Source organism: Eriocheir sinensis, chromosome 34 (genome assembly GCF_024679095.1).
Source record: "Eriocheir sinensis breed Jianghai 21 chromosome 34, ASM2467909v1, whole genome shotgun sequence".
Lineage (NCBI taxonomy): Eukaryota > Metazoa > Arthropoda > Malacostraca > Decapoda > Varunidae > Eriocheir > Eriocheir sinensis.
The window spans coordinates 5049663-5075271 of NC_066542.1; the positions used below are offsets into that span (position 1 = coordinate 5049663).

At 40.2% G+C, this 25609-nt stretch overlaps 3 protein-coding genes across 8 annotated transcripts in view; 2 read left to right on the plus strand and 1 right to left on the minus strand.

Annotated features, from left to right (window-relative positions):
* Positions 1-1282, minus strand: part of LOC127006957 (uncharacterized) — a 6676-nt gene extending 5394 nt beyond the window's left edge. For 2 of the 5 annotated variants that reach the window (XM_050877373.1, XM_050877369.1), the window contains exon 1: positions 361-524. The gene's annotated coding sequence lies outside the window, so the exon portion shown is untranslated. Of the gene's footprint in view, positions 1-360; positions 525-1143 lie in introns of those variants that run through there. The other 3 variants (XM_050877370.1, XM_050877372.1, XM_050877371.1) reach the window with 3 other exon arrangements.
* Positions 1283-4071: 2789 nt separating this feature from the next.
* Positions 4072-20009, plus strand: LOC127006958 (mitogen-activated protein kinase 1-like). Of its 2 annotated transcripts, none has more exons than XM_050877376.1 (9): positions 4072-4252; positions 8656-8828; positions 11501-11627; positions 11857-11967; positions 13872-14006; positions 14343-14459; positions 14639-14806; positions 15193-15381; positions 16018-20009. In XM_050877376.1, exons 2-9 carry the CDS (start codon positions 8716-8718, stop codon positions 16153-16155), a joined length of 1098 nt encoding a protein of 365 aa, XP_050733333.1. In that variant the 5' UTR covers positions 4072-4252; positions 8656-8715; the 3' UTR covers positions 16156-20009. The 2 variants fall into 2 exon arrangements, with proteins under 2 accessions (XP_050733333.1, XP_050733331.1); XM_050877374.1 differs by having other exon boundaries at positions 4073-4252; positions 8619-8828.
* A 1043-nt stretch (positions 20010-21052) lies between these two features.
* Positions 21053-25224, plus strand: LOC127006959 (60S acidic ribosomal protein P0-like). Its single transcript, XM_050877377.1, has 6 exons — positions 21053-21197; positions 22022-22294; positions 23476-23710; positions 23955-24140; positions 24261-24419; positions 25033-25224. Exons 2-6 carry the CDS (start codon positions 22065-22067, stop codon positions 25171-25173), a joined length of 951 nt encoding a protein of 316 aa, XP_050733334.1. The 5' UTR covers positions 21053-21197; positions 22022-22064; the 3' UTR covers positions 25174-25224.
* The last annotated feature ends 385 nt before the right edge of the window (positions 25225-25609 follow it).

The window sequence follows — 25609 nt, forward strand, 5'->3', positions numbered from 1 at the left end:
TGTTTTTTTAGCGGGCTTTTTTTAGTGTTTTTTTTTTACATCTTTTTTTGCCCTGGAGTTGCTCTGTGGTGTAAAAAAAAAAGCAGAGAGAGAGAGAGAGAGAGAGAGAGAGAGAGAGAGAGAGAGAGAGAGAGAGATAGTCCTTTAATTCTTATCATGATAGGTGGAGGCATTATATAACATTCCGATGAGCTGGTACCACGGCAGGGTGGAGATAAGTGTCTGTGTGTCCATATTATACCCTAGACATACATACATAAATTAAAACAATCAATCAATGGGGGCATACGCCGAGTGTGTGTGTGTGTGTGTGTATGTGTGTGTGTGCCACTCCAATAATAGTAGTGTTCTTATACTTACCCTTCACACCAACAAATACCGTGTGTCACTGATAATCCCAACGACCGAAGATGGTATATTTTCCCTTTGAATAAGCTTTTCTGTTCCGCACTTTCACTGCCACCACCACCATCCACTGCCCCACGCGTACTGAACGTGAACTGAGTGAGCCTGAGGGCCCAGTGCTGCCAGCGGTTGGGAAAAAATCTTTCAAGATAGGTCGTAGAAATCTTTCAAGATCGGTATTTTTTTTTTCAAGGTTGACCATAATGCAGAAAGTGGATAGAAAATCAGGAATATTTTTGCTTTGTGATCAAATCCTTTCATGGGCGGATTCTATTTCTGATACCAGTGCTATAAACTTAACAATACGTAACTGATTTCAAGATTAGTCCCTACAACATATTTTTTATCTTATATTTCTGCTTTATTGTAAGTTTACTAGCGTACCTTCAAATACTCGTACATACGTGCTGCCCTTATTAGTGCTAGTTATAGCTACCTCCACCACCAACAACAAGTAACAATTTTACCAAATACACCACATGAGAGCAATAAACTAAGAATCATTATACCTACAAGTAGCTACACCCTATTCACTGTGGTTATTTTTTATCAGTCTCATTAGCTACAGAGACTCAAATTGCTTATCACTAATCCTCGAATGGCACACTCAGCTTCACTGTGTTCTCGTGGGACAAATAATAAGGGTCTTTAAGTGAATAATACACCATGACATAGGGTGGAAATATATCAATAACGAATAACAAACTCTTTAAGTTTCAATTCACTAGATACACTCACCAGCGAAGCAAAACAAAGGCACCAGCTGAAGGACTAGTCTGTCAATGCGTGACTGCCACTGTGGCCTGTGGGACGTGTATTGTACGCGTCAGCTGGACATCAGCTGATCCTCTCTCTCTCTCTCTCTCTCTCTCATTTTATGCGACTTTTATGTAGTCACTGTAGATTTTTCAAGATTTTAGGAATTTTAACTTTTTTTTTCAAGCTTTCAAGGATAGGGTAAATATTTCAAGATCTTGAAAAAAATTTCAAGCGCTGGTAGCACTGTGAGGGCCCGGGGTTACGGGTAGCAAGAGTGTCTGTCTGTTTGTGGGCTACTGTTGCCATGTATACCGTTTCTACAGCATGCCACAGGGGAAAATAACGTCCTTTGCACTTTCTTGTGGTATCCTCGAAAAAATATATATGTTTAACACGTTTAAAATGTACTACTAAAGGTTTCAGGGGCCGTGTTCCCCTGTTTTTCGCATATAAAACTTTAACAAAGCGTACGGACAAGGATGTTATTTTGGCAGTGGATGTTTGAGACCCCGACCTAATGGGCAAAAATATGATTTGGTGTCGCATGTGGATAATAAAGCACTTATAGGAGTAAATTTAGGGTAAACTTGGCTAAAAGTTAAAGACTGTGAGCGAGGCTAGCCCCGCCAACGACAAAGGTGTTGATGGGTAGTTGGGTGAGGATGATTGTGTGAGGAAGGAAAGGTTGGGTATGGGGGAGGTTGGTGAGCCAACGAGGGATGAAACCAGAAACTACTGCTCGCTTACGTACATGCAGCATGTACTACCAATAGTCACATTTTCCATGTAAAGGATAAGTAGTTTCCTTCGAGTAAAACTTTCTCCCCAACTGATAGTCCATATAAGGAACATCCATATTTTACAGTAGATTAAATATTGCTACGGTATGTGTGTGTGTGTGTGTGTGTGTGTGTGTGTGTAAGACACACAGTAAGACATAATTACTGGTTGGATGGACGATTACTCATACGTCAGAGCTCAACGTCACATCGACGTCACGAGAAGTTGAGCGGGGCGGGGCAGGCCTCGCTCACAGAGTCTTTAACTTTTAGCCAAGTTTACCCAAAATTTACTCTTATAAGTGCTTCATTATCCACATGTGACACCAAATCAAATTTTTGCCCATTAGGTCGGGGTCTCAAACATCCACTGCCAAAATAACATCCTTGTCCGACGCTTTGTTAAAGTTTTATTTGCGAAAAACAGGGGAACACGGCCCCTGAAACCGTTAGTAGACCGGAAAATTTCTCAACAGATTAATCAATAACTCTACCATCAATGGCACTTTTCGTAAAGCTGTCACTACGTCACTTACCTCTTGCTGCAGCTTCTCAGACACTCTCAACTTGATAATAAATACCTTCTTCCTCATAGTTTTTACTTTTTTCCTTAAACTAAATATTGATCTTGAGTTTACAATACCTTCTCTCAACCCAAACAAACTCTTCTTTAGCACACAGAACCTCCTCAACCAGAGCCCCTTCTCAACCCACACTGCAGCCTCGATCGATCCTCCTCAACCCCCACAGCCTCTTCCTCAACCCAACACAACCTCTTCCTCAACCTAACACAATCTCCTCCTCAGCCCAACACAACCTCCTCCTCAACCCAACACAACTTCTTCCTCAACCCAACACAACCTCCTCCTCCTCAACCCAACAAACCTCCTCCTCAACCCAACACAACCTCCTTAAAACCCCGAAAATACTCCTCGACCACCACAAACTCGATCTCAACCCCAAGCAGCCTTAATTCTCATCAGTCTTCATAAATACATAATAAACAAAGTAATATGGAGTCAGCTATGGATGGAGTATTCGTATTCCTACTCGAAAAAAATAATGTGTTCGAAGGCGATTACGCGAGTATACCTCAAATTAGTGAGAGAACGCCTACAAACGTAAACACAGAGAACTACAGTGAATTCCAGTGCATCCTTAAAAATATAATAACTTCTAGCTGTATACAAGTTATGCTATCGTCTCAGCAAAATGGCAGATTGTTTTGACACGATACATTTCTTTTTACATAATTCATACTGATATGTGATGCAAATTTATTCATTTCTGTTTCCTTCGCTTCAGTGGTTCGCGTGCCTGGCTACAAATCTGCGGGTCCGGATTTGAGTCCCGGCTAACCCAACTGGACACCGGGAATCGAAAGCCTGAGGAAGGTGAACGGAGGTAACCCGGATGTCACACCTGTCCTCTGTGCCGGAGTAGTGGGGTCTTTTCCACCTCAGGATAAAGGGCCTATATACTGTATGCAACGGAGAGGAACACCGCGGGCACACGTACGCAGCTATGGCGTATACCCCCAACTTTTTATTTTACCTTTATGTTTCTATTTGACATGTATATAGTAACGGAATATATTGGAAGTGTGTGTGTGTGTGTGTGTGTGTGTTTATCTACCTATCTGTCTATCTATCTACCTATCTATCTATCTATCTATCTATCTATCTATCTATCTATCTATCTAGAGAGAGAGAGAGAGAGAGAGAGAGAGAGAGAGAGAGAGAGAGAGAGAGACGGTATAATAGCAATGATAATGGCTGTGTAAGGGAAGGATCGAGCGTCCAAAGAATAACATTAATGACGAGGTGTTGGCTTTGAAACATTACCGTGAGGGAGACAAATACTATACGTGGTGATGCAGTAAAGGAGATGGCAAGATACGATGGTGGAAGAAATATAGAAGCGAAACGAGGGGCCGGGACACACACACACACACACACACACACACTGATGAGTATTTCCCCCCTGCACAGGTTGATGTACGTCGATGAAATGCTGAAAAAAAGAAAAAAAAAGACACCCGGAAAATCCCTTGATAATGGAAGGTCGCCGCGTTCAAGAGGAACACTTGATATCGCGGCGTTGAAGGCAGCCCAGCTAGTGTGCCTCGATGGTGAAGACGCCGTGTGCAGGGAAGACCCAAGAACAAAGGGGCGCCAGTACTACGAGATGAAGCGGCCGGATGTGGGGTTCGGGGGGCTGACCATCTGACACACCTGACACCTGCGCCATCACCCCACAGCGTACGGCGAGACGAGGAGAGAGGCGGCCCTTGATCACCATATTTTCCCGTATGTAATTAAACGCTATTTGTATACTTACGTGTTAAAGAGGCCATTAGAGAGAGAGAGAGAGAGAGAGAGAGAGAGAGAGAGACGAAAACAACACCTTATCACCATATTTTTCCGCATGTAATTAAACCCTTTTTCGTAGTTAATGAGGTTTTTTGAGAGAGAGAGAGAGGGTAGTGGGGGGGGAAGTGAAAAGTCGTTGAGCTGCAGAGGAAATGGTGAGAAGGCTTATCAAGAGTCCATAGCATATAGTCATCGTCCTGTGCATGAAACGTTTGGGGTAGACACGTACTGCGGCGACCTCCGTAGGAAGAAGGGTATAATATCGCTCCCCGAACTGCAGGTCTTCACTAGCGTCACGGATAACATGTGAAAAACTAATGGAAACTGTGATCCACGCTTCTTATACCCGAGCACAGTGTTCCTTGGGGGCTTATAGTCACGTTATGATGATTTTCCTAACATGGCTATCGGTAAATTAATTGTGTATAGCTACCATATATTCTTAGACAAATGGCAGATGTGCTCTGTGCTGTGTAAGAGAAGAATCGAGCGTGCAAAGAATAACATTAATGACGAAGTGTTGGCTTTGAAACATTACCGTAAGGGAGACAAATACTATACGTGGTGATGCAGTAAAGGAGATGGTAAGATACGATGGTGGAAGAAATATAAGAGCGAAACGAGGGGGCATACGATAAAATACATAAGTCTTTACAAAATATTCAGACTGATTGAGTGATTGACGGTTTATTATTGCAAAAATACACAGCAGAGGAGAAGGAACACACCATCCCGACTCCCAAGCGATGTTAAAATACCTAAAAAATTTTACATGTGAATTATTACATGCCTTTAAATGAGTAATAAAATGATCAAGCCTCTCTTTCACACATATAAGGCCAGTAGGAGCTTCATCTTAAGATACCTCAAAAATTTACGCATGAAGAATTATATAACTTTAAATGGGTAAGAAAATGATCAAGCCTCTCTTTCACACATATAAGGCCAGTAGGAGCTTCATCTTAAGATACCTCAAAAATTTACGCATGAAGAATTATATAACTTTAAATGGGTAAGAAAATGATCAAGCCTCTGTTTCACACATATAAGGCCAGTAGGAGCCTCATCTTAAGATACCTCAAAAATTTACGCATAAAGAATTATATAACTTTAAATGGGTAAGAAAATGATCAAGCCTCTCTTTCACACTCATATAAGGCCAGTAGGAGCTTCATCATTGCCAGATACGGGCATGCAGCACCTCGATACCAGCCAGATAAGGTTGGCAGTGATGATATGGTGGTGGACTGGGTGGTGAAAGTGATGCCAACAATAAGGTCATCAGTCAAACACACCCGCAGATCTTTACCCTCTCTTAATATTTATGCAGCTCTTTCACGATCATGTCATCCACAGAGGTTCGTTTTTTCAACTGATCGACTTATTAAATGTTTTAGAAATAGTAATTGCATCGCACGAGGTGGAGATAGTGTTTATGTGTCTTTTGTTACCGAAGAATAGTTGCATATATTTTCACTTCGAGACCTATAACCTCCTCCTTGACCTCCACAACCTCGTCAACCTCAAATCCTTCTCATCTCTTCATGGCCTCAACCCCACAACCTCTTCCTCAGCCCCACAACCTCCTCCTCAACCCTACATGTATTTATCCTCAACAATTCATGGTCCAACCTCACAACCTCGTCCTCAACCTCACATTCTCCTTAACTCTTTCTGACCTCAACTTCACAGCTTCGTCTGTAACCCACAAAAGCTCCTCAACCCCCACAACCTCATCCTCAACCTCACATTCTCCTTAACCCTTTGTGACCTCAACCCTATAACCTCTTTCTCAACCCTCGACCTCGTTCTCAAACCTCACATTCTCCTTAACCCTTTCTGACCTCAAACTCACAACCTCGTCCTCAACCCCAGCAACCTTCTCCCTTCAAGACCTCTGCGACCTCGTTCTCAACCCTCAACCTCATGCATCCTCAACCCCCACCTTCTCAACACTTCATGATCTCAACCTCACAGCCTCGTCCTCAACCCCAGCAATTAACCTTCTCCCTTCAAGACCTCTGCGACCTCGTTCTGAACCCTCAACCTCATCCTCAACCCCCATCTTCTCCTCTACCCTTGATGATTTCAACCTCACAGCCTCGTCCTCAACCCCAGCAATTAACCTTCTCCCTTCAAGACCTCAGCGACCTCGTTCTCAACCCGGCTCAACCTCATCCTCAACCCCCATCTTCTCCTCTACCCTTCATGATTTCAACCTCACAACCTCGTCCTCAACTCTAGCAACCCCGTTTCCATAGAAATAGATCAGCCTGGAAGCGAGCGATTCTGAGAAGGACTCGATCGAAAGACATAATATTATGAGCTTAGGTTCGTGATTTTATACGCCCAGGGAGGGATATGTTGGTGGTATTTTCCTTCCCTTGACTGACTGGTTAATACGTTTACTTGCGTCAATTAATTATATTCCAAACATCATTAATTATCCATTCTCGTAAAGGGAGTATGACATCAATAGTTCCAACATTTTTTATTTTATTTTCTGAGATATGTTGTTTTACTACCTAATTCTTATAATATCTCCATTTATTTATTATTCGTATGAAGTAAAGACACATATTAGAAGGTGTAGACATTTATATATATGGGGAACTACATTTATTTGCTATTATTTTCATTTATTTATTCACATTCATTGATAACGGGTGATACTAATTACATTTATTTATTCCTATGAAGAAATGATGCCTGTTAGAAGGTGAAGACGTTAGTATTTATGGAGAAAATCGTGTAATTAATATAAAAAAAATTGTCCGTGTTTTCTGAAGCCTGAGTGACGGCGGCGAGCAGCGTTACCAAATTATCGTACTCAGCGTATCCTTCCTGACCCGAAACTGTCGTACTCACGCAAATAATTATAATAAATCAACCTAACTATCACAAAATAAATCAATCACAAAGTTTACACGGGCAGAAAGGATAAATTGACTGTCCTAAAGCCGTTTTGATCTTGTATGGCGAACCAGGTGCCACAGACTTATAATTATATTGTACACCTTTAGTCAAAATTGTCGTATATTTACGTTATATTGAATGATAAAACCTATATCATTTCACTATAGTTGCTTCATGGTTATTTTTACACTTTTCTTATCTTGACATTCCTTAATTGTGGCTTTCCGAGAGTTTTAAAGGTTAGAAGAAGACACACTTGAAAGCACAAAAGTATTTCATAATATAGGAAAGCACGCTCGAGACATGGGCGCGGCGATAACCAATCATAACCGTAAATAACTCGTTTTAATGGTGCCAATGAATTGTCGTATATCGTATGGAGGTTATCTTTCAATTTTTCTAATAATACATCTACTATACTTTATTTACTAGGTAGGCCTACTTATAGTTTATCTTCTTATGTATATTGATCAATCAAGGGTACTTTAATTCATCTACTAATTCATCTACTATATAGTTTATATCTACAAATTGATTGATTGATTGATTGATATAGTTTATTGTTGCAGTTATACAACAGAGGATCGAGAAGGGAGGAACATGCCATCCCAACCCCCAGGCAGTAGGTACATAAGTGATCCTAACCTAACCTAACCTAACCTAACCTAACATGATCCATATTCTTAAACGTATATCGATCGGTCTCACATTACGACTGTTTCCTGACCCCACAAAGAAGATTAATCGTGTTTTCATGGGTGTTTTTTCCCTTCAACATGCACGCCGTATAAAAACATATCATAGTACGTAGGGAAGGCGGTGGCCGAGTGGTCAGCGTGAGGGTGTGGTGAACCCGTGGACCTTGGTTCGAGCCCAACCGAAACACCCTGAATTTTCAAATATCGCCTCTCCAATTAACCCTAACTTCAGCGACTTAATTTGTTCAAGAGGAGCACCGGGCGGCAGCATATATGTGCCAAGCAAGAATAATATATCACGGCAGCCACTAAAAAAAAAATCCACCTGCGCGACCAACGAGCGGGGCCGTCCATGCCATATCGAGGCCCTTCAAGACAAATAAGAGGAAAAAAAGAGAAAAATAGCATTACAAAACACTCCATGGACAAACCAGAAACTCCACTATAAATAAAATTCACCTGCCCCACCAACGAGCGGGGCCGTCCATGCCAGACCAAGGCCTTTCAAGACAAAAAAGAGATCGGTGAAAAAAAAAATAGCATCACAAAACAGTCCATGTATCTCGGTTGATCTCGTTCGTTTACTTGTCCTGTCTTTTATATATATGCCGCTGGGGGAAATAAAACCATCATTATTATCATTATTATTATATACTATTATAATCTATCTACCGTGTTATCGTATGCAGCCAGGAGTTATCGTGCATCTGACTACACGGGCGGCAGGCAGGGTGACGCAGCGGCCAGTTGATAAGAGGACGCGGCGGCGGCGAGGAGGCGTGCGTCATGTCGGAGGAACAACCCACGGACGGGGAGACTGTGAGGTGCCAGTACTTCGAGGTGGGGCCGCGCTACTTCAGCCTGTCGTACATTGGTGAAGGCGCCTATGGCATGGTGGTGTAAGTATGGCGGGGCGGCGCGGGGCTCCTGGGGTCTTGAAGGGGTACGGGGAGAAGGGACCTGTTGTGCTGGATTATTGATCAGCGATGGGGGTAAGGTCCGTGTTCTTTTAAACGTTATCGGGCGCCCATTAGCACTGTTTTTGAATGCCACGGGGGAAGATTTATGGGGTTTTCATGGGTGGTTCTCTCATTGAAGGTCCACAAGGGTAAAATTATCGCTTGCATCACAAAACTGTCCCGATTGGATGTTAGGTTCATGTCCTTTTAAACGATATCGGGCGCCCATTAGCACTGTTTTTGAATGCCACGGGGGAAGATTTATGGGGTTTTCATGGGTGGTTCTCTCATTGAAGGTCCACAAGGGTAAAATTCTCGCTTGCATCACAAAACTGTCCCGATTGGATGTTAGGTTCATGTCCTTTTAAACGACATCGGGCGCCCATTAGCACTGTTTTTGAATGCCACGGGGGAAGATTTATGGGGTTTTCATGGGTGGTACTCTCATTGAAGGTCCACAAGGGTAAAATTCTCGCTTGCATCACAAAACTGTCCCGATTGGATGTTAGGTTCATGTCCTTTTAAACGACATCGGGCGCCCATTAGCACTGTTTTTGAATGCCATGGGGGAGGTTAATGGGGTTTTCATGGGTGGTTCTCTCATTGAAGGTCCACAAGGGTAAAATTATCGCTTGCATCACAAAACTGTCCCGATTGGATGTTAGGTTCATGTCCTTTTAAACGATATTGGGCGCCCATTAGCACTGTTTTTGAATGCCATGGGGGAGGTTAATGGGGTTTTCATGGGTGGTTCTCTCATTGAAGGTCCACAAGGGTAAAATTATCGCTTGCATCACAAAACTGTCCCGATTGGATGTAAGGTTCATGTCCTTTTAAATGATATCGGGCGCCCATTAGCACTGTTTTTGAATGCCATGGAGGAGGTTAATGGGGTTTTCATGGGTGGTTCTCTTATTGAAGGTCCAGAATGGTAAAATTATCACTTCCGTATCAAAACTGTCCCCTTGTCCTTTTAAACGTTATCGGGCGCCCATTAGCACTGTTTTTGAATGCCACGGGGGAAGATTTATGGGGTTTTCATGGGTGGTTCTCTCATTGAAGGTCCAGAAGGGTAAAATTATCGCTTGCATCTCAAAACTGTCCCAATTGGGTGTTAGGTTCATGTCCTTTTAAATGTTGTCGGGCGCCCATTATGACTATTTTTCAATGCCACAGGGAAGATTTAAAGGGTTTTCATGGGTGGTTCTCTCATTGAAGGTCCAAAAGGGTAAAATTATCACTTCCATATCAAAACTGTCCCCATGTCCGTATAAATGTTATCGGGCGCCCATTATGACCATTTTTCAATGCCACAAAGAAGATAAATGGGGTTTTAATTGGTGATCCCCCCTTGTAAGGTGCACAAGGTGGGTAAAACTATCACTAGCATCACAAAACAGTCCCGAGAGTGTTTTCAAACAGACTGTCATTCTTATTATTTTATAATGCCACAGGGTGGTTTAACCGTTCAAGGTGGTGAGGGTGGGTAAAATTGTAGTGCGGCGACTAGCCTGATGGGTGAGCCTCCCATGACTCCCTCTGCGAGGAGGGTACCTCTTTGGCTGACTGGTTAAGGAGTGGCTCTCCCGTCTCGCTGGTCGCAGGTTCGATCCCCGGCGCCGGCAAAACCTTTCCTTGTCTGGATTAATTTCTCAGGTGTTTCGCTACACGCGGTGGTTGTGTTGGAGCACAGTAAAGATTAAATTCTGGCATTTCACCGGTGGCAGCGGTGGGATCCTCTCCTGTTGTTCTGTGGTGTCACCCCGAGTGGGTAACAGGTAGTGTGATGGCCCATGCTCTCGAAAGTTCATAGAAAATGAGAAATCTCAACACAGAAATTAATCTACGTAGAAATGGGGAGCCGTGTAGTGCAGCGACTAGCCTGATGGGCGAGCCTCCCATGACTCCCTCTGCGAGGGGGGTACCTCTTTGGCCGACTGGGTAAAATTTTCACTAGCATCACAAAACAGTTCCGAGAGGCTTCACAAACAACATTTCAGGTTCCCATTACCAATTTTCCAAAGCCTTAGAGATGATAAACAAGATTTTCATGAGTGATTTAGCCGTTCAAGGCGCAAAAGTCGGGTAAAATTATCACTAGCATCACAAAACAGTCTTAAGAGCCTTTTCAAACAGGCATATCAGGCTTCTATTACGGCTATTTTCTAAGGCCACAGGGAAGATTTACTGTGTTTACATGGGTGATTTTCCCGTTCAAGGTAAAGAGGTTGGGTAAAACCATCACTAGCATCACAAGACAGTCGTAGCAACTATCATGGGAGGCTTTTCAGACAGGCGAATCAGGCTCCCGTTACGACTATTTTCCAAAGCCACAGGTTTTCATGGGTGATTCTCCCGTTCAAGATGCAGAAGTCTGGTAAAACTATCACTAGTATCACAAAATAGTCTATGAAAATCCCAGCAACTTCCATGAGAGTCTTTCCAAACAGACAAACTAAGGTGCTGATATGGTGATGAATATGGGATTTAGAGACAAAACAGGAGGTGGGATGTGAGTGAGGTTATTCTAGAGAGCTAGCTTGATTTTCTCTTAATTTGAAGTGATTGTTGATAATTTTATTTTTACTAAATGACGTCTGTATTGATTTCAGGTCTGCCAATGACAGAGTTACAAAAACAAAGGTGGCAATAAAAAAGATATCCCCATTTGAGCACCAGACATATTGCCAGAGAACCCTTCGAGAGATCAAAATTCTAACCAGATTTAAGCACGAAAATGTAAGTGTTTTGACTATTGTTGTTTGGTACTTGTTTTTCAAGGAGGATCATCAAAATATATAGAATGAGGAAAATTTAAAGATGTGACAAGTTTTGATAGTAACAATAATAGCTTCACTTTAAAAAAAAATTACATATAAAACATTGAATTTCCTCATCATTGGAATTTGTCATCAAGTATGTCACAGTATACTTCAAATTCAAATTTTGTGTATGTGTTATATTTCAGGTAATAGATATCAGAGACATAATACGAGCTCAAAATATAGAGGCCATGAAGGATGTCTACATTGTACAGTGTCTAATGGAAACTGATTTGTACAAACTTCTCAAATCTCAAGTAAGTGTTTATCAGTTTTATATAACATACAGAGCTACTAACTATGTATTGTGTAGTCCACAACAGAGGGGAATTAATTAACCCATCTGCTGTGATTGGCACGGATTTGGCCTTCACTGGTAGTCTGGTAACATATAGTCCCAAGGCTTTCTCTGCCTCTGTGGTGGATAGTGAAGTGTTTCCCATGTGGTATTGATGTGCTGGATTTCCCCTCCCAAGCTGCATGACTACATTTTTCTTCATTGAATTGTTGCAGCCACTTTTTGTTCCATTCCTATAGTTTGGTGATGTCTTCTAGTAGGAAATCCACAGTCATGGGGTTAAGAACCACTTGCCAGGGCCACCATTGATGTGCCTACCACACTCCAGTTTCCACTTTAAATTAATCACCAAAGTATACATTAACTCTTAAAAATTCCATGCTATCACCATAGAGACTTAACTTCTTACTTATCAGGAGTGCCATAATACCGAGAAGCTCTCTTGAGGGACACTGATGTTTGTCTCCATTTCATTTAGATATGGTACACTTCTTGCTCAGGTGGTTGATACTTCTTCCTGAAACTTTACTTAGGTTGCAAGTAAAATTACCTCCATTGGAACCTAGTGTTGTTTCTTTCTTTGGAAATATGAACGTTGGCAGGACTTTTAACTCTGGACCATTAACTCGCCATTCCTGTACACTGACCATTCTGCCTCTGCCACCCAAGCCCAATTGTTCTGAAAGCCTTACCTTTACCCTTACCTGTACCATACATGTATTGTACGTCTCACAGTCCTTCCCTATTAACTTTTCCATATTCCTTTTATCATCATCATCATCATTTCATCAACGCCTGCTCCTAGGAGCTCCCACCAGGGGATGGCCACGGCAGAAGAGCTTCCAACTTTCTCTATCCAGACACTCCCTCCTTGCCTGCTCAAAGCTTCTCAAAGATCTTTCCCCCCTCTCCCCAACGTACTCTTGCACCCTATCCCTCCATTTCACTGGAGGTCGTCCTCTAGCATTCCTTCCCTCTATCTCACTCACATACACCCTTCTGGTCATCTTACTCTCCTCCATTCGCTCCATGTGGCCAAACCACTCTTAGGTCTGTCGCTTCACTTCTTCCACCACTCCACACTTCTTCCCTTCACCCCTGTGACGCATTCCAAAATGCTCATACACACTTTCATTACTCATTCCATCCATTCTACTCACACCACAAGCACTCCTCAAATAACTCATTTCCACTGCCTGCACTCTAGACCTCTGACTTTCATTCCAGGCCCACGTTTCACTTGCATATGTGGGGATTGGTACTATTATTGTATTTCTCAAATCCCTCTTTACTTCCATGCTCACACTTCTGCCATTCATGATTCGTCCCAAAGACCCTACCACCCTTCTTCCTTGCAATGCCCTTTCTCTTATCTCTCCCTCCATACCACCATGCTTACACATAACTGATCCAAGGTACTTAAACTCATTGACTTTCTCCATTTCTTCACCATTCAAAATTATTTTGCATTTTTTTTCACATAAGAACATAGGGAAACTGCAAGAGGCCGGGTGGCCTACACAGGGCAGCTCCAGAATCCCCCCCAATAATCACATTCAATTCCCACTCTATATGGGCACAAAATCTATAACCTCACTTCTACTTCGCTCACAAACCATCACTTTACTTTTGTTGACATTTACTTTCAGCTTTCTCCTATTACAGACACTCAAAAACACTGACCAAATTTTGTAGGTCACTTTCCTTTTCCTTTTATTAATCCAAAATGTAAAGCTCATTCTTTTCCCACTTCCTCAGTAAGTTTCAACATTCCACACATGCCTGAATACTTGCACACATATGTATAAAATGAGTATGTGGTGTGTTCATTATAATTTTAACCTTATATATTCGTTCTTTCAGAAATTGAGTAATGACCACATATGCTACTTCTTGTACCAAATTCTACGAGGTCTGAAATACATCCATTCAGCCAATGTCCTCCACCGAGACTTGAAGCCATCAAACCTCCTCCTGAACACAACTTGTGATTTGAAGGTATGGCCTTGGAGTGGGATCTTCAAATTTGGATATTATTCTACATTAACACCCAAACGCCAAGCAATTTTCCCGGAGGATCAATGAATATGACACTAAAAACATTCACCTTGACCATTTTTAGGTAGAGAAGGGATAATTTTGGTTTGAGGTGTGGGTTAAAATCTTGTTTTGTTGATTCATAAATTATTTCAAAGATGTGGAGAGTTGAGGGAGGTCTGAAGTATTTAGAAAGGACTGAAGGCCCCTGTAGCACTGCCACTATTTTAAGTTATCTGTACACTGCCACTATCTTGAGGTGTCTTATAAATTCTACTTAGATATCTTAATTTTCAGATATGTGATTTTGGCTTGGCGCGAGTTGCAGATCCAGAACACGATCACACAGGGTTCCTGACTGAATATGTTGCAACTCGCTGGTATCGGGCTCCAGAAATCATGCTCAATTCAAAGGTAAGAGGTCTGAGGGGACAAACTGCATGTTACTGCCCCCCCCCCCTTTTTTTTTTCCCTATGCTTCATGTCACTGCCAAATACAAGGGTAATTATGAAATTTGAGGTGTAAGGTTGTACGTCAGTTTGAAAAATTTGTACATCAATTAACTTAATTTCTTTTTAAATCTGGTTTGCAGGGCTACACAAAATCCATTGACATTTGGTCTGTGGGCTGCATCCTTGCTGAGATGTTGTCCAATCGCCCCTTGTTCCCTGGGAAGCACTACTTGGACCAACTGAACCACATCTTGGGCATCTTGGGTTCACCTTGTCAAGAGGACCTTGACTGTATTATCAATGAGAAGGTATGCCTTGTATTCTTCTTTACTGCATTGTGTGAACAGTATGTGTGTATAATTCTCATGTTCGTAGGGAAGAATAATTGGGTTAGATTAGTTTGTCTATTTTTTTGATCTAGGATGACTAATAGAAGAAATACAACCATATTCACGTTTTGATGGTTACAGTGGGAAACTTTCAAAACTCTGCATAGTAACGGGCTGCACTGTTCCATTCAGTCCATTGATATGGAGGAGACAGAAATGCAATACCTCTCCCTTGCTTCTATTAGACGATTGTGAGGCAAGGCACTTCAATATGAATCTTAATTTTGTGTGAGAATATAGCAGAGAAGAAAACATTGCTCACTTTCTATTTTATTCCATCCCCTAAGTTTGCATTTCATTTACAGGCCAGAAGTTATTTACAGTCTCTTCCATACAAGCCAAAAGTTCCATGGACAAAGCTGTATTCTAATGCTGATGCCAAAGCTCTGGACCTGTTAGACAAAATGCTGACTTTCAACCCACACAAGCGCATCACAGTTGAGGAAGCTCTTGCTCACCCATACCTTGAGCAGTATTATGATCCTGCTGATGAGGTAAGTGTCTGATAGTGCACAACAAATATAACCCTAAATAATGTTAACTCCATGCTTATACAGTAGGATCTAATAGCAATTTCTGAAGTATCAATAATAACAGTATGACAATGCAATGTATGATATGCAATATAATATTCACAAATGATATCTTAAAGAAATATCAGTATTTTAATAGTTTCAACATTCAAATCTCCCATGTGTGGCTGTCCGGATGGAGTTCTGTGCATTTAAACTAAACCCTGGGACGAAGAGGTTAAATTATTTAAACAGCAATATACTTTTTTGTATTAGTGACTGAATTTTTCTTATTTTCATATTACAAACTATATTGTCATTAAGAAATACATTTACATGGGCAGTAATAGATGTAGAGGGTGGGAATTATGGGATGATTATTTTCACCCTTTGAAATTTGGACCAGGGATTTTTGAGCCAGTTGAGTTCCTAATAATGGGCTTTTGTTGTTATTGTTGCACAATTTTTGGTCCAGTTTAGTGGCTCCTTTTTCTCTTGAGTACATTTTTTTCCTCCCCCTCTTCTGAAACTTATATTTTATAACCCCCACTTTGCCTCAAAGAAATGGGGTCACGTGATATTTCTTACATATAGTATATGGATTTCTTTTTCTTACAGCCTGTTGCTGAAGAGCCTTTCAAATTTGAAATGGAGCTGGATGATCTTCCAAAAGAAAAACTTAAGGAACTAATCTTTGAGGAAACTGTTTTATTTAAGCAGCGCCTTGCTACTGAAACACCTATGCAGCAAAACTGAAAATGCTGTTTGAACTTTTTATTGAAGAGTGGAACATAAAATGAACAGGCATTTTGTAGCTGACAACTCTCAAGTAGGAAAACTACCTATTTGCCAAAGGTTCAGGCAACATCAAGATGATGCATAAAGGTGGTGACTGGTTACTCAGTCCATGAAAACCCTTTATGCCCTGCTACTCACAGCAAGCATGTTGTGCACCTGAACTGTGGCAAGATCCTGTTTGGAGAAAATTGGACAAGTGCCTCACCTTTTTTGGTCATTTGGGCAATATATGAAGATAATTTGTGTTTTATCTGTGGAAAATTGGCCTGCAAACTGTGTTGGAAATGGCTGTCTGAGAAAATGCATATATGCAACATTTTGTGTTATAGCCAAAAGTGTCAAAGCTAGATAAAAACAACAACCATATATTGATTCTTACTCTAGTTACTGGTTTCAATCTTAGAAGTTAACCTCAATGTTTTCATGTGGCTGTCTGACTTCATTATATGAAGTTGAGGTGTTAAGAGTCTTTAAAATAGAAGAAAAGTTTTCTTCATAAATTTATATCATCTCCAGGAGCACTTGTAGTATTTGTTCTTAGTAATGTATTTGTGCTCCTCTTGAACTGCCAGTAATTGCTACTAAGACGTGTTTGTTGTGAAATTTTGATTAGGATGTTGTTTATCTGCTGTTGGAATGTCGTAGTTAATTGCTTTTGAATTATTGATGTTCAATTGCTTCTAAAGCACTATGCTGATGTTATGTGACAGGAAACTGTTGTCTAGTGTTGCTGACTGAATAATCTAACAGGAACTGAATACTGAACTCAGCATCTTTTCACATGGATATTAATTAGTTTTCATGTATTTTTGAAGTATACATTGTCTGCTTGATTTTTATACTATATTAGGGCAAAACATTTTTGCATTCCAAATATCTATTCATTCAAGAATCCTTTTCAGAGGGTATGGATTTCAAATAGATATAGAATTCCAAGTTATGAAGTATGGCTCCACTTTTTTGCTACTTTGTTAATCAAGACAGTGTGTTCTATGGGAAGTCATTGTCATCTGTGCAGTCATTGTTGCACATCTTACTTTAGTAACTACCAAGTTCTTGATTGTGTTCACTCAAGCATGATCTGTGGAGTTACTTTATATACTCATCTAAGTTGTGAATCCCAAAAAAGTAAATGAAAAGGCTGCACCAGCAGGGAATTCAGGTGCAGTCCATCCTCAATTTTTCATGATGTTATGCTTTTCTTGTTCATATGAGAGGGGCCATTGCATTTAATATTTTAGTAATATCACCTTTTGTAAGTAGTGGTAATGATGCCCGAAAGAAGTACCTCAAGTTCAGAACCTGAAGCAAAATTATGACAATCTTGTAGCTGATAAAGACAGTAAATCCCCCTTTATTAAGCTTCAATTTTCTTCGGTGCTTACTGTGTTGACATTTTAAGTGTAATGATGGTGGTACAGAATGACTCAGCCATTGCAGATAAGCTGTGTAATTCTGTGAAACTAAAATGTGGATAGCTTGTATTTCGTGTTGTCATTACTGAAGTAAAACACAACAATTGGAAAAGTCTGTATCTAAACTTATGGTATGTGAATATTGGGATTTATATCACAGTTACTGGGATTTGACCATGGAGAAGGAATGTGTTCAGGCCCATGTGCAACCTTAGTCATTTTAATATTAGGTGAAAGAATTTACATTAAAATATAAAATTCTATTGTATGGTTGCAGTTCACAAGGGCTGTGCATGGAAGAGGCTGAGTGCAGGATAGAGAAAACTATTGAAATAATCTTCACTGGTAATGAGATCAAAACTTACAGGAATTAAGCATATCATGCCTCAAAACCTCTGTAAGTGATACAAGGGAACAAATTGAAAATTATCACAGTGTTGTATGTAGACAGGAAGTGTTAAAGACTGATCATGCATTTATATGTTATAGTACTGTCAGGATATTATTCCTTCCAATGTCGTGTTTGTATTTTAAATGAGCTCGTGAATTAGTGGTGATTGTAACTGGATCCAGGTCTGTCTTTTGAAAGGAAATGTGGTAATATTCAGTCATCCAAGGTTTAGTTTGCTTCCTTTGAAATTAAATCCATTGAAACTTGAACTTATCTGAAGGGATATCATGACCATGCAAATAATTTTTAGTAGCAAAAGGTAGCCTAAATTAATTATATTGGAAAAGTTTTGATTTGTTAATTGACATAAACAGTTGCCTCATTTAGAGCATAATATATTATCTTCTACAGTAATTATTTTTTTTTCTTTTCTTGGATAATGCATTGTTAAGATGAATACTGGGATATTTAGTCATACTGACATCTAGGTATAACATTTTTATCTTGTACACTTTCTTACTCAGATCATATATTCATTCATGAAGAACAGTCATCCGTGATAGCCAAGTCTTTGCCAAAGGGAAACGGAAGGGTTGCAAGTACTATAATTGTTTTTGTTATTCATGTCATTCGTGTGATGAGGTGAGGTATATTTAAGACCAAACCACCACTCGGATAAGGCTTTCAGATCATGCCTTGTCTACACCAATCATAGGAAGTATTTGTATGATTAATCATGAGTTATTTTATGCAATTAGTGTGAAAGGTCAGTGAGTGGATATGTCAGTGTCAGGCAATTACTGGCACCTGGTGCGTGAGTGTACTTCATGCTTATCGTGCACCAATATATCAATGTATATCATTCCCCATGTCAACATCAGTGTTAGTATGATATCTGTTTTGCAGGAAGTCAGAATACAAGAAACATGTTATTTGAGAAATCTATAACAGATTTTTTTCTACAACAATGCAGTGTTGATGTACAAACCTGTCTGACTTCAAGTGAAACAACAATATTACATGTGAAAAGTGTTTACTTAAAGTGTGGAAATATGCAGTGCTAGTGGACAATGGTGATATTAAAATTTGACCTCATGCTGCTTACAGATGCAGGCAAACTTTTCATATTTCTTTGATATATGTTTCTTTTTCAGTCCCATGATATATAAAAGTAACTATTGACCATTGTATTACCTCAGTTTCCATTACATATCCTCTGCAAACACTGCATCCTGCACAAATTTCAGTTTTAGTAACCTGCGGCCAGGTACAAAGTGTTTGGAGGAGCATGTGACCTCATGGGACAGTAAGAGAGGGAAGTGTGGAGTGTGATTGAAGGAGGACCGTGGTATTAGCTGTCTGCATTTGATGTCAGGAACTAGACAGCCCAATCATGATGTTGCTATTAACATTGCCTTTACAGTACTTCCTCTGCCAAGGAAAAGCCCTAGTGTTTTTAATTATGGACAAAGTAGGTGGTTTGATTGATGGCCATGACTGGGATTATACAAATGCTGTGAGGCAGCTGGGACCTGTTGTCTGTGTCTCTTCCCTCCCACTCTACCACTCCTGCTCTCACATGGAGATGAGTAATCAACTGTAGTGTGTTCTGAGATGGTGGTTAAATCATAAATAAATTACTGGCGTCAACTAATGTAAACACTCATTCTCTTTTGACCATGTTCCTTGCATATGGGAAAGTACTAGCCTTTACTTCTCTTAAATTTCTGCCAGTCATTTTCTGAGATCAGGTCAAGTAATATGCCGAGCAAAGATTGTGTTATGTAAGTATGAGCTGTTCATTATGTTACTTGTATGTAAATATCAAACTGCTTTTTTTCTGCCTTTTTGTATGGATGAGATGAGATGGATGAGATTGGTAGTCCATGATGATTTTGAGCCAAAAACTAAAAGATATATTTGAAAACAATATGAATAAGATGTATTTAAATGTAGATGGTATGGAGTCAAGTTCACAGAGATAAAAGATATTATTGAAGAAAAAGGACCTTCAGTTATTTGCCTCCGAGAAACTAATTAAACACAATGCAATGATACTTTTAATATAGAAGAAAATAACCTTAGATAAGAGATAATGATGAAAAATGAAGTTATGACAGGTTGGTATAATACAACACTCAGTTCTTACACCAACTATCTCTAAAGGTCAAAGAGGGGGTCAGTCGGGTTCTAATGAGTGTTTCTTTAGGTTCATGGTACAGAGGAAGGGTCAAACCACCACCAGGGTAAAAAACCTATCACTGGAAATGCCCAAAACTCCTACGAAAGCCTGGTCAAATATGTGAACTTGGGCGACGAAATGTTTTGAAATATGACCCTTTAGCAGAAAGCATGCAGGCGAAACAAAATATCTACAAATTTAATCCCTAGCAATATAAAGAGTGGCTTCCATCTAGCTGGTCACGGGTTCGATTCCCAGCTCCGGCAAACCCTTTATGGTCTGGATTACTTTCTTAGTGCTTCGTGACATACTAGTCGTACAGGGCATATTACAACAATTTGGCGCAGATTAAGTCATTTGGCACGATATTCGATGCCAGAAAAGTAAAATTTGATAGTAAAATCTGCCTGTAGCCTGTAGGTCTTCTTCTTTTGATCTCTATCACCTCGTACTCGTGACTCTTCCGCTTATTAACATAATTTACTTTTCAGTGACATTACGCTATTTATCTCCCCTTATTTTTTTCATAATTTATTCAGTTCATATTTGGCGGTGGGTGCTGTGGTATGAAAAAACTCCCTAGCAAAAGAGCGAATATTTATCCCTACAAATACCATTAAATCACTGCGACTAAAGAAACTTACAGCAAATCAATCAAGTAGACTAAACTAATAATTAATATGACTCCTGATAAATAACAAGAATATAGGGTATGGTGTATCGTGTATATAGTGAGTGTTTTGCCATCACCAATTTCATCCCTTTCATATTTGGCGGTGGATTATGTAGTATGAAAATCTCCCCTAGCAAAAGAGCGAATATTTATACCTACAAAGACCATTAACTCATTGGAATTAAACAAACTCATAAAAAATCAATCAAGCAGACGATAGTAATAATTAAAATGATTCTAGATAAATAAAAATAATATAGACTATGGTGTGTTGTGTATATAGTGAGTTTGTTTTGCCATCACCACTTTTCATCCTCTGTTCCTCGTGGCTGCGGCGAGGTGAGTAATGGCGTGCCGGGCTCCGTGTTTTAGGCCATATTTGAGGGTTTAATGAGAGCTGGCGCCGCTGTACATGCATTTGGAGATTGTTTGAGTGGATAAGGAGAGTTATATTTAATCGTGGCTCCATTTTATGCTATTATCACGAGCAGGCGAGGGTAGCAAGCATCATGGGGTCTGGCTGCCTGGCGCCCATGTGTCATTTTTAATTATTTCGGCGCTCAAGTAAAAGTTTGTCAGGGTTTTCATATTGGTTTCCGGGTGTTTTTTAGAGTACTTTTATAACCCTGGTAATTAGAGGGCCATATACTTAATTCCACGCCCAAGCACACGTTTGTCGATGCTTACATGATGGTATTTCTGGGTATTTTCTTTGTAATACTTTCATAATTATAATACTTTCTTAATTGTTAGGGTTTTCATATTGATTTCCGGGTGCTTTTGGGAGTAATTTTATAACCCAGGTAATCAGAGGGCCATATTCTTAATTCCACGGCCAAACACACGTTTGTCGATGCTTACATGGTGGTATTTCTGGGTATTTTCTTTGTAATACTTTCATAATTGTCAGGGTTTTCATATTAATTTCCTGGTGTTTTTTAGAGTACTTTTATAACTCTGGTGATAAGAGGGCCATATTAACGATTCCACGCCCAAGCACACGTTTGTGGATGAAGGGGAAAAAATATTAACTTGTGCTCCCTAACTCACTATGAAAATGATCTGGCTGGCTGATGGCTGATCAGTGACAGTTGTTTTGTGAATGCCCATGATTTGTTGTCATGAATTTTGACGTGCTGATTTTCTTAACCCTTTCATTGCAGTCCCTAAGTCCGTAAAGAACGGTGCCTTAATCCACGATTCAAGATGGTTAGGGTGGACAAGCCAACTTGGAAAGCTAACTACTTTACCAAGATAACCCAGCTGTTTGATGAGTACAGTCGTTGCTTCATCGTGGGTGCTGACAATGTGGGCTCCAAGCAGATGCAGGAGATCCGCATGGCCCTGCGTGGGTGTGCCGTTGTGCTCATGGGCAAGAACACCATGATGCGCAAAGCCATCCGTGGACACTTGGAGACCAACCCCAACCTTGAGAAGTAAGACCGCCATTCTAGTTTCTTTACACCTCATCACTTCAGCAGATTCTTAATACCTACCTACAAGATTATATTTAGTAGAGTATTTCCTCTGACAAAATAACTATCCGTTCCATAACCTAGTCCCTAAGAGTTTTAAAAGTCTTGGCAGTATTAAAATATTTTCTCATGTACCAAGTTAAGATTTTCTACTCATACTCAAGAGGTTTGGGGGAAGCACTAAGTTGTAAAATGTTAGTTTTGCTGAGTTAGGAAACTTAACAAAGTGAGTGGCCTAACAGATGGTGATTGGAGTTTAGTCGTAACAACTTTTATTTTTCATGTTTTGAAAATATTGGAATACAACCCTGTTAATTATTTCATATTTAATGCATTTATTAACAGGGTTTTCCTTTATTTTCTATCAAGAATACAATTACAAGTTTTTACTACAAGACCTATTGCCATCTGATTTATTAACCTAGGGAACATATATTGCCTCAAAATTGAGATGTGGATATATTGATGAAGTTATGGCTAGAGTTGCTGGATAATGCTTGTATGTTTCAAGTAGCCTATTAGGGCAATAACATAACTCATGTGGGTTTACATACACCTTTATTAACTCTTGACAAAGATGATTCACCACCACTTTGCCTTCCTACGAGGTGTGAAACCTGCAGGCGAAGCATTCCTTTACAAACCTGAATGTTACTTTTCAGTAATTGTGTTAACATTGGCTGACATTATGCTTTCTCACACAAGGCCACATATATATTCAGATTCATCAGGTGGTGTGTAGAGCCAGGGGCTACACATCTACATAAACACCCTGGCAATTTCTTTGTTATATACAATTATACATGAAACATTTCTTCATTAGATATTTCTATCTGGATGCTTAGGGTTTCTGATCACAAAATAAATAGTTTGATAAGCATGACAGTAAAGGAGGACAAAATTCAAGTGCTATAGACTTAATTTACCATATCTACATATAGATATTAACACAAATTTGTATATAGTCCTTGGAAGGGTTCTTGGTCACCAGATTGATTTTTGAAATTGATTTTGAAATGGGGTTTAGGAGATAAGTTCAGGTTTTAAATTTCTAACAGTAATTAACTGGTAAGTTTGGGTTTTGAACTTCTAATTAGAAAGGTCTTTTATTATATTGTATTCAAGATCCTGTTACTTTGCAGGCTCCTTCCTCATATTGTCAACAATGTGGGCTTTGTCTTCACCAATGAGGACCTGGTGGATGTGCGTGACAAGCTGCTGGCCAACAAGAAGAAGGCTCCTGCTCGTGCTGGAGCTATTGCTCCATGCCCTGTGACCATTCCCAACCAGAACACCGGCCTGGGACCTGAGAAGACTAGCTTCTTCCAGGCCCTGCAGATCCCAACCAAGATCTCCAGGGGTACCATTGAAATTGTGGTAAGTAGAAAGGAATGTGTGTGAAAATCTTGTGCATATAAGTATACCTTTTATTTTTATTTTGGACAAAGAGTATGTTGGATTCATCCAAGTAGTTTAGAAAATTGGATGGCAGGCAATACAAATAGTCAGTTACTAGTAACTAGCTGTATTCAGTGTAATGGGCAATAATGAACCCTACTTCATCTCCAGTTAGTACTTTGTATGAGTGAAGCATTCAGTACAGTTTTTCCCTTTCCTATAGAATGACGTGCAACTGGTGAAAGAGGGAGACAAGGTGGGTGCCAGCGAGGCCACGCTGCTCAACATGCTGAACATCTCTCCCTTCACCTATGGCCTTGTAGTACAGCAGGTGTACGACCAGGGCACCGTGTTCTCTCCTCGTGTCCTTGACATCACCGATGAGGACCTGATGAAGTCGTTCCAGGATGTAAGCACTCGGTATTGTTTTAATGCCTGAGAAGTTATGAACAAAATACCTTTAAGAACAAAACCATACCTTCAGTTGGATGTGAAAGATTTTAATTCCTAATTGAATGATTTTCCTCAGGGACTGGCTAAGGTGGCTTCACTGTCACTCTCCATTGGCTACCCAACCATCGTGTCGGTGCCCCACTCCATCGTCAATGGCTTCAAGAAACTGCTGGCTCTTGCTGCAGCCACTGACATCACCTTCAAGGAGGCAGAAACACTGAAGGAATTCCTGGCAGTAAGTAGTAGCAAATTTTTAAGCAATCTATCATTTGGTTGTGAGACCAGTGTGGTAGGAAGCCATTGAAAACTACAGCATCCCACCACAACCAGTGTGCAGTACAGGGCTCTGAAGAAAGACATTTTACTGAGTTGACAAGCATTTATAGGATCTGCAATCACTGCTCTTTTTGATGATGTTGAATAGAATCATCTTGTAAAAGAAGTGAGCTAAGGTAAATAATATGAAAACATGTAACACCAAGAGCACGTGTGAGTGACTCCTCCATGAGAGCCGAGAAAGGAAGCCGGCCAATCATATGTGGCTTTAGCAATGCCGCTAAGGAGCCAGAGTAGTAGTTGGTTTGAACAGACTATAGCTGTAGGTACAAAACATATTGGCTTCAGCAGTGGCTGATCCAGAGGGGGGGCGGCAGCCTCCCCCTTAGGACCTAAATTGCGCCCTTTCAAAGAGTCACTGAGATCTGGGGGGTATCATTCATCTGGAGGGTCCCATTCCATATATATATATATATATATATATATATATATATATATATATATATATATATATATATATATATATTCAGCTGAAAAGGCAATGCTAATTTGAATTTCACATTAACTTCCAGGATCCTAGTAAGTTTGCTGCTGCTGCTACTGCTGCACCTGCTGCTGCTGCTGCTGTTGCAGAAGCCCCGAAGGAGCAAGCCAAGGTTGAGGAGGAGGAAGAGGAGTCTGATGAAGACTTCGGCATGGGTCTCTTCGACTAGTGTGGTCAGACATCTTCTGGAGTCGATCACTAATAAAACAAAAAAATGAAAGCTCTTGTTTTCTTCAGTCATGAGTTAATAACTAAACAACTAAACTAATATTTAAGGAATTGTACTAGTGTATATAAAGGTTAAATGGAAGGCTCGCTGAGATGAAACGCTGAAGGGAAACAAGCTTGTGGAGATATTAATGAGTGAGTGAAATTGGTACATGGTATATCAATTCTTTCAGGTTACATTTAGCTTTATGAATGGGGAGATGTGTGGCTGTATCACATGACCCTATGATTAATCTCTTATCTAGCACTGCAATAAGTGGCATTATTTTGAGGATTCAGTAAGCAGGCACCAACAATATATAAACCGAGGCCAGGTCAATCGGTACCAATAGCTGAATTAATATCACCAAGAAGTGTGTTTCATGAGGGGACAAAGT